Source organism: Panicum hallii, chromosome 7, assembly GCF_002211085.1.
Source record: "Panicum hallii strain FIL2 chromosome 7, PHallii_v3.1, whole genome shotgun sequence".
Lineage (NCBI taxonomy): Eukaryota > Viridiplantae > Streptophyta > Magnoliopsida > Poales > Poaceae > Panicum > Panicum hallii.
In genome coordinates this window covers 23,559,367-23,568,335 of record NC_038048.1, presented here as the reverse complement: position 1 = coordinate 23,568,335, position 8,969 = coordinate 23,559,367, and the positions used below count along the sequence as shown (strand labels likewise).

General features: G+C 48.1%; 1 protein-coding gene across 1 annotated transcript; it reads right to left on the bottom strand.

Annotated features, from left to right (window-relative positions):
- Positions 1–8,355: 8,355 nt before the first annotated feature.
- On the bottom strand, positions 8,356–8,751 carry LOC112900541. Its single transcript, XM_025969394.1, has one exon. The coding sequence runs from the start codon at positions 8,749–8,751 to the stop codon at positions 8,356–8,358; it is 396 nt and encodes a 131-aa protein (XP_025825179.1).
- Between the last annotated feature and the right edge of the window lie 218 nt (positions 8,752–8,969).

The following is an 8,969-nucleotide window of genomic DNA, read 5'->3' as shown; positions in this document are numbered from 1 at the left end:
CACAAGGAATTACATTACAAGAGTTTTCAAAAGCAGTACATTACAAACCGTTAAAGCTATGGTTTTTGGCAGCGGAAAACATACACGACGATTTACAGCGTGTCGTCAAGACGGATGTCATGCTAAGCCCTGACACGACATCACTCAAGATCATCAGTATTGGCCGGGGATGGATCCCATTCCACGGACCAATCATCTGGAAGAGCACAGGGCCAAGGCAAGGGAAGAGTAGGGTCTTCAAGACATTACCTGCAAAACATATAACTAGCAAGGCTGAGTATACTAATACTCAGCAAGGCTTACCCGAGATTGGGTATACTTTAACCCATAACTAGACTCATGAAGGAATTTCAAGAGTTCTGGGTTTATTTTCAGCTGAAAAGCAACAAAGAGTATAACCTACTTTCAAGTTTTAGCTTTCAGATTCTAGCCTGATTAGCCTTTCTAGGTAAGCACCTATACTAAACAAGCAAGATAGAGATTATCATCCATCAAGATTATTCCAGCAACAATTACACTTTTTACTCGATGTGGCAGAAGGGATAAGCAGTCTCATTCATCGTGAGAGGCGGATGATTCCTAAATCAAAATTCAACCTTGCAAGGTAAACCTAACACACACGCTTGGAACATCCAAAGATCGTTCCGAAGCAACCGTTTGCCTTTCATTCCGGGTCGTGGATCAGAGCCACCACAAGCGACTGTAGGACCATACGCACACCCAATGTGTGCAGGACGTACGTCTGTAGCGCGACTACAAAACCCGTACTCCTGGTTGCCCTTGCAACACGTATTCCCACATGTTGAATCGAGTAACAAGAAGAACCAAAATACGAGTGGTGGGAGGTATGTCCACTTGCCGGGCCGATCAGTTACTAGGCTTACCGCTTACCATATTTCACGGCATGTGGCTAGTACTTTCAAATGCTTAGCCACCACTACCACATGGTTCGACCTTAACCACTTTTAATAAAATAGACAGGGTAAACCTTCAGGTCATGATACAACACATGACCCTGTCCATCATCCTTATAGTGGTTGCAGAATTGTAAACAAGTAACTCCTATATCGCGCGAGTGACAGCAAATCACCCGACTTTTACCGGTCCTATTTAGCAGAGCATCTAAACAGTAAGGACTCGGGTACAATACATTGGTTTTCTAAGATCTTATGCAACTAGGGTTTCATCTCAACTCCTAGACATAATGCAAGATATATAATATAATAATAAAATTGTAATAACTTGAAATATTGGGATGTGCACCGGCGCTTGCCTTTACTGGTGGGGCTGAAGTCATGGATGTTAGTATTATTATCTTCTGAACTTTGGTTCGGGCTTCAGATAATCCCTTGGTGCCATTTGCTTGGTCTTCAGAAACATCCTCTGCAGACTCCTGGGAGATCTTGTAGGTACCATTTGCAGAAGTAGACGTATCTACATGCAATGCAACATTACATTCAAGTGTGCACACAAAACTATTTTACTTCACAACAAAGTTCCAATTCAACACTCATTTAACATATTACTTACATAACAACCAAAAGGATCTGAAACTATACTTAGATAGAGCTTTAGGTGGACAACTAATTAGAATCGGCTACTTGTTGAAGGTTACAACAGAGCCAATTGGAAACAACAGAGGTTTAGCTGATTGATAGGTGCATCGCTCCCCTAATTGATCGATGAAAGCATCGATTACTTTAGCAGAGGGGTGATTCCTAAAACAGCTGTGTTTTAACTGAGATGTGCTTAAGTGTTATCCTAGGTAACTAGATGTGGTTGTATCGGCTCAATTACGTCAGCACAACAATTGAGTGATGTACAGCCGATGGGTTATGTTCTACAGATGTGCAGCTGATCGGAGTGTGGTTGAGGGTATGTGACCGATAGATACACAGCCGACCTCTCAGTCGATAACTCGGCTGATAGAAGTGTGTGGATAGGGATGGGAAAACTAAGGATTGATTGGCCATAACCGATATGGAAAACAACTAGAATCGGCTTGGATTAGCCGATAGCAAGAATCCTAAGATTGTGTGTATCTCCGATACATCGACTATGTGCAGTCGATGTAGGACAGAACAAAAGAATTGTATCGGCAGTAGCCGATATTAGAAGGGTAACAACCGGATCAGCTAACCAGCTGATGGTAGAAGCATACCAAAAGAAGCGCATCGGCTGACAGTTGTTACACAGAAACATCATAGACTCAAAGAAGACGGATGCTTAGCGACGGGGCTGATAGCCGACGCTGAAGCATAGCTGCAGAGATGTATTAGCTAAGCAGCAGATACATACGGATTAACAAAGATCTTTATATAAAAAGGACCTTAAGGAAATGGCAATCAAGACAAGGATAAAGTCTTGATGGCAGGGATATAAGCATTCGTATAAAAGGATTAACTAAATATCACACATCTCCATATAAGACATACATTTTGTGATTACTTTTCAGTTATAACATATACATACAATATAAGGTTCAATAAAGCACTCATTCCCTAATATTTAACCTAGATCACAAATCAAGACTTTCAATTCAAGAGCACAACATAAAACTTATAAATGTTCACTGATTTGAAATAAAGAAAGTTTTGGAAATTTTACAGAGAATACCCTAGAACTTTCTAAAACAAAGCAATTAAGTCCCTGATCGAGGAAAACAGAGAACAGGAAGATAACGACAAGGTTCCGGCAAAGGGGTCACCGGCATTAGAAAGATTCAGTGAATCAGGGCAAACCTTGGGGTAGCCTTGGTTGTGAAGAAGAACAGATGGAAAGTGATTTGCCACGATGAACAGGATTGACGATGAGAAGTGCTCGACGGTGATGAGGTTCCGTGGATGACGAAGAAGTTTGCCGGGAATTGCAGTGGGCGAAGAATAACCGGAGAGGTATTCCTCACGGTGATCCGTGGCGACGATAGTCGACTTTTCCACGGCGACGATGTCCTGGTGAAGGGATTCGAAGAGGCTCGATAAGAGGGTTCACGAGCTTTCTTGAGGTGTTGTGGTCTTGCTCGGACGATCGGTGAAGGGTAAGAGCTGCTGGATGTCGTAGACTCAAGGAAGAAGCCGATAGGGCTGGATTGGTTCACTATGCCGACTCCTTTGCAAACCTCAGGGTTTTCCTGCTTACTGTTTGAACTTCCTCTGCTCAAGCACGTGTGCCACTGAAACACGGCCAGCACACCCGCGCAGCTGCCTTCCGAATTCGCCGTGCTATAACCGCCGCCTTCGCTTCGCCGCCTTTCTTTCCAGCTCGCCGCGCTATAACATTCTTCCGCCTCTGCAAGGACCGAGGTCTGTCCGCATCAGGGCTGTGCCTTCCGTTGTCTTCTCCTCAGCGGCTTCCAACATCCTCCATACGCGGCCCTGCTGTTCCCGTGCGAATCCGCCCGCAACCGTCGCACTGCAGCTCCTCCCGCACCACGCACGACCTTCCTGCACATCAACTCGGTCGTGGCCTGAGCTCGTCCAGTGGAGACACCACTATGCGTTGCACGCCGTCGTCCTGCACATAGTCGTCCTGCGCAGCAATTTCTCCTCCTCCTGTTGCCGAATCCTGCGCTCACCCCGGTCTTGCCGCATCGCTTCTGCGCACACCCGAACCGCATGCGTTCTTGGCCCATGCTACGTCTGCTTACACCGCCCGTCTTCTGTTCGCACGCTGCCATGCCACGGCCGCAGCTCCGCTTGCACGCGCGCCATTGCTTGCTCGGGCCACCTGTTCCAGTGCCGCTAATATCTGTGCCCACTCTGCTCTGCCGCGCACGCGCTCACCCTGGCGCCGCACCTGCCGTGCCCACGCCAGCTCCCTACACTCCAGCGCGCGCCTACGCTGCATCGCGCCACCGGCCGCACCGCTCATGTTCCTGCGCCTGCCGGTCATGTTCCGCTCATGTTCCACTCATGTTCCATTCTGGCGCTGCGCTCCAACCGAGCCAGCCTCCGCGCCCACGCTCCTGCGCCTGCCGGTCCAGAGCGCCGCCACCAGCCGCACGCCCGCGCCAGTGCCACCGCTGCGCTCCAGCTCCCACGCTATCTGCGTGCCTTGCTGCGGCCGCCAGCACCTGCGTCGCGCCCAAGCCGAGCCGCCCCGCGCCGGCCGGGCCGCGCGCGCTCGCCCGGGCCGCCTGCTCCCGCGCGCCCCGCACCTGCGCGCCCGCGAGCTAGCTCCAGCGTCCGCTCACGCCCACACTCTAGCCCCGCTTGCGCCGCTCGCTCGGGCCGCCCACCTGCCGCTCGGGCCGCCCTAGGCAGGAGCGCTTAGGCCTGCGCTTGTGCCCGTGGAGGAAAGAGAGAGATGGCCGGTTGGATAAGGTTGGAGTCAGAAAAGAGATGCCGCCGGTGAGACAAGCAAAGAAAGAAACACCAAGAAGAAAAGAAATAGAGGAGAAAGAGAAAAGAGACTTCCCAAGGACTTATGCGCAATTTCAGAAAACTGCAAGGACCTCTCTATAAAGCATAACTTTCCCATTAATTTAAAACCTGAATGAAGAAATACCAAAACGAAAGTTGGGGAGTTTTTTAAACTCTACAACATTGCTTTAGGGCTCAAGTTCAAAAACTCAAAACTTATATCTTTACACGTGAAGTTTTGAGCAAAGATTGGATTTGAATTACTTTTGTCCAAAAGAGTGAAATTTTATAATATTCAGGACCTAAATGCAAGAATTTATGACACGTCATGATGACAGGATAGACACGTCATAATGATTGGATAGACATATCATAATGAGTTGCACCTTTTACACTTTAGTCCTAAGTAATTTTGAAAGTTACTTTTGTAAATCAAATACTTGCATAAAAGGACTTGTACTTTTATAAAATTACATAAATACCCCTATTTTTACCACTTTACCCAAAATTTTTACACAATTCAACACATGCATTTCTAGTACAACTTTCGGATGAATATATTTTTTTACAGGGGATAAAATAAGAAAAACATGTTTACAAAACCATCTTTCACTTATTTTGAAATTACCCTTATCCAAATACATTTTGCAAAAAAAACAACCCTAGGTTTTTTTTCATAATTACAAAAATACCCTTTTTACTTGCACTTTAAATTTTTAAAAGCTTCACATAAACACATACAAGCCTTACACTAACAAACACATACTTCACACTAACAATTTATGTGCCTAGTTTACAAGCACATGAACTGTCACAGTCCCGTCGCCTTTCTTTGTAGTTTTTGCGGATCTCCCAGGGCCCTCCGGAGGGTTTGACATTTGAACGCAGAATGCTTGCTCTTCGGGTGCCACAGGCATTGTCCGTGGAGGCTTTCTCGAATCGTTTCTTTAAACTAGGAGTCTTCCTTCTACGGGTGGATTGTTCCCCAGCTTCTGGCTTGTGCTTTTGAGTAGTCTCCAAGTAATCGAGAGGGAGTTGATAGCGGGTGGGGCTGTAGGCTTCCACTTCTTCACGCTCCTGCTGCCAGGCAATGATGACATGGTGGGCGTCTCGGGCAGCATTGATGATGGCACGAAGGTCGCCCATGGTGGAGTCGTGGAGGTTAACGCTCCCCTGCTGGTTCGACTCGACTGCGCGGTGCCGGTGTTGGGCGCACTTTGCATTGATGAGATTGCGGCATTCCTTCTAGATGTCATCTGTGTCTTCCACCTTGGTGTTGGATGAGGATTACGTCCACGTCTTCGTTGAGTGGATCAAGGAGGTAGTTGTCGTAGTCGCTAGCTAGACCCACTCTAGGCCTTCACAGTCCTTGTCGTAGTGAATCATGAGTACTTCTCGACTGGGTGCGAAGTGTTTGGCACTCCACACTACCTGGCCCTCATCTTTGTTGTGGGAAGGAGGGAGGGTTCTGCCATCTTCAAAAGGTAGTTCGCCGGGTGTGGCAATGAATCGTGGTGGACTTGATTTCAGGGATTTGGAGGGTTTCATGCCATTCCGATGCCCAAACCCGCACGACCAATTTGATCCCCTTACCAGACCACGGGTCACATGAGTAGCTGAATCCGAGTAGCTGTCGGAAAAAATAGCCCCCCGACGTGCGGTGGCTTCTCCTTCTCCTTGTGGTGGTAGACGATCCAAATCCTTTTCCAATGCCTAGAGGGTCCTAGGTTGAACTACCTCGAACCGATTTTGATCCATGAGCAATTTGACGATGGAGACAACTAGTCGGAGCAGATTCCGACTAGTTGTTGATCGTGGGGAGCTTGTCACCAAGTAGTTTGCGGCTCATTCCCAATTAGTTTCTAGACAAGACGAGTTGTTAAAGTTGTCATTGGTGCTACCGATATGTTGAAGCAGTCATGACTATGGCATGAGTTGAGTAGTCGTGGTCATCGCTGCAGCACGTCGATGTTGTGACATGAGATGAAGTTGAGCGGAGTCGTCAAAATCTTCTGGCTCCCTAGGGTCGATACGCCGAAGGATGGATTCTGCCACAAGGCAGGAGTCGAATTCGAGTAACCCGGAGGGCTCTAGACCCTTCCAGTACACGAAACGGCCTTGGCGGTGTAGATTTATGGTTAAACCCGGATGATTACCCGAAAATGACTCGGAGTAATCATTGGGTTGCGAGTGGTTGTCGAGAACTAGGGCCTCCCGACAAGCGGTGGCTCCCCTATGCTCAAGTCCTCCTCAGCTCGAACTTGTAGTTAATGGGTACTCTTAGTTGGAGTCTGAGTTGTAGACGAGAATGGGGGGACCCTGATGCGCGGTGGCTCCCTCGTCTCGAATCTTGAAGAGGCGATCCAAGTCCTCCAAGTCGGAGAGAGACTTGGATCATGAAGCCTCCTCAGATCGGTTAGAATCTAATCTAAGTAGTCCTGGTGCAGCACGAATTAAAGTCGAGTTGAAAACCGACATCCTTTCGATCTGCCTGGGTAGATCGGGGAGCAGCAACTTGTCGATGAAGTAGTCAAGGTTGCTGTGTCGAGTTGCTGCAGAGGCCTCCGGCTTCCTGGAGTTGACTAGGTGGCTGATGAAGCCACCCAAGCTGTTGGCAATGTAGATCCAGGAGCCAAAGACGAGAGTTGTGCCCACATCGAGCATGGTGCTGGTGAAGCTGAGCGATGCCATCGAGTTCTCCAGTGGATGCTCGATGAACACCACTACCTGATGCGTGAGCTCTCGGTGTTTTACCGCCACGCCCACTGAGGGATACCCCCGAGGTGGTGATTTTGTAGGTAGGGTGTCGCCGAGACAGGAACTCAAAGGTGCAAGGAACATAAGGTTTAGACAGGTTCGGGACGCCAAGAGCGTAATACCCTACGTCTTGTGTGGTTTGTATTTCCTTAGGTGATGATCGGGTGATCTCCTGTGTGATTCCCTGTTTGGAGGGGGTACCTATCCGCCCTTATATAGTCTGGGAGGACAGGTTTATATGGAAGTCTTAGTCGGATACAAGCCCTAGAGTCCTACCCGAGTACTTTTCTGGTAGTTCCCTACTGTATCCGACTAGTTTTACTACTATATGAGTAATTCTACTACGCTACAAGTAGTTACAACCAGTGTAGGATATGGGCCATATCCCATCCCTTATCCTGTAAGATATAGGCCATATGCACAGTCCCGTATGCCCGAGTCTGATAGAGATGAACTCATTGTGGGTTCTGGTCTTGATGACCATGTCATCATCGTAGGCTTCAACATTATGGTATAGTTGGTCAACATGGCATAGCTGGATGGCTCGTTGGTATGTGGCTCCTGCGTTTCTAAACCTGAAGGACATGGTTGTCTAGGCATATGCTCCAAAAATGGTGATGAATGCCGTCTTGATCTGGTCTTCTTCCTTGAGGGCAATCTAATGGTAGCCCAAGTAGCAATCAAGAAAAGAGAGCAGGACACAGTCAGCCATGGAGTTGATGACTTGGTCAATGCGCGGGAGTGCAAAAGGATCCTTTAGGCAGTGCTTGTTGAGATCAGTATAATCCATACACATCCTCCATTCATTATTATTCCTTTTCAAAATGAGTACAGGGTTAGCTAGCCACTCTGGGTGGTAAACTTCTTTAATGAAACCTGTCGCAAGTAGTTTTGCCAACTCCTTCTTGATGGCCTCCCTCTTCTCTAGAGTGAATTGACACAGTCGTTGCTTCTTTAGGGTGGTTTTTGGATTGACTTTTAGGCAATTCTCAATCAACTCCATGGGCACCCCTGGCATATCTGCTGGTTTCCACGCGAATATGTCTCTGTTAGCCCTAAGGAAGTCAACGAGCGCACTTCCCTATTTTTCATCCAGCCCTGCACCGATTAGAGCCGTCTTGAATGGGTCGCCCTCCTGCAATTGGATGGTCTTCAGGTTGACATCACTGGTGTTGGGTTTCACTGTGGACTGACTTAGCTTCCGTTGCTGATGTACGGTTGGAATCTCCATCTTTGACTACGAGAGCTGGTGCACGGCCGCAAAGACTTCAGAAGAACATTCTGGCATGTGAGTAGTCAAGGTGTACTCAATTGCCTCTTGGTTGCAGCCATATGACTTTTTCAATTCACCGCAAAAGGTGAGCACCCCTGTCTTGCCTGGCACCTTGACGAGCAGGTAGACGTAGTGGGGTACGGCCATGAATTTGGCCAAAGCAGGCCTGCCGAGGATGGCGTGGTATGATGACTCAAAGCCTGCCACCTCGATCTTGATGTACTCTATACGGTAGTTTTCTTTTGTCCCAAAGGTAACTGGCAGGGTCACCGAGCCAATCGGTGTAGCCGCGTTCCCTAGGACGATACTGTAGAAAGGAGCCTTGCTAAGGGCGAGCATCTTGGATATGTTCAGCCCCATCTACTTCAATGTACTTGTGAAAAGCAGGTTGAGACCGCTCCCACCATCAATGAGTACTCAGGTGAGTTTTGAGCCTGCCGCTACAAGGTCCAGAATGAGCGGAAATTTTCCCGACTCGGAGAAGCTGGTCACTGATCCTCTACGAAGAAAGAGATCGGGACCTTGCTATATCTCAGAGGCCTTTGTATGGCTGGCTCGACAGACAGGATCTAGCATAG

Bases quoted from the DNA above. Each gene is read 5' to 3' on its own strand.
- LOC112900541 (XM_025969394.1), bottom strand. From the start codon at position 8,751: ATGGGGCTGAACATATCCAAGATGCTCGCCCTTAGCAAGGCTCCTTTC.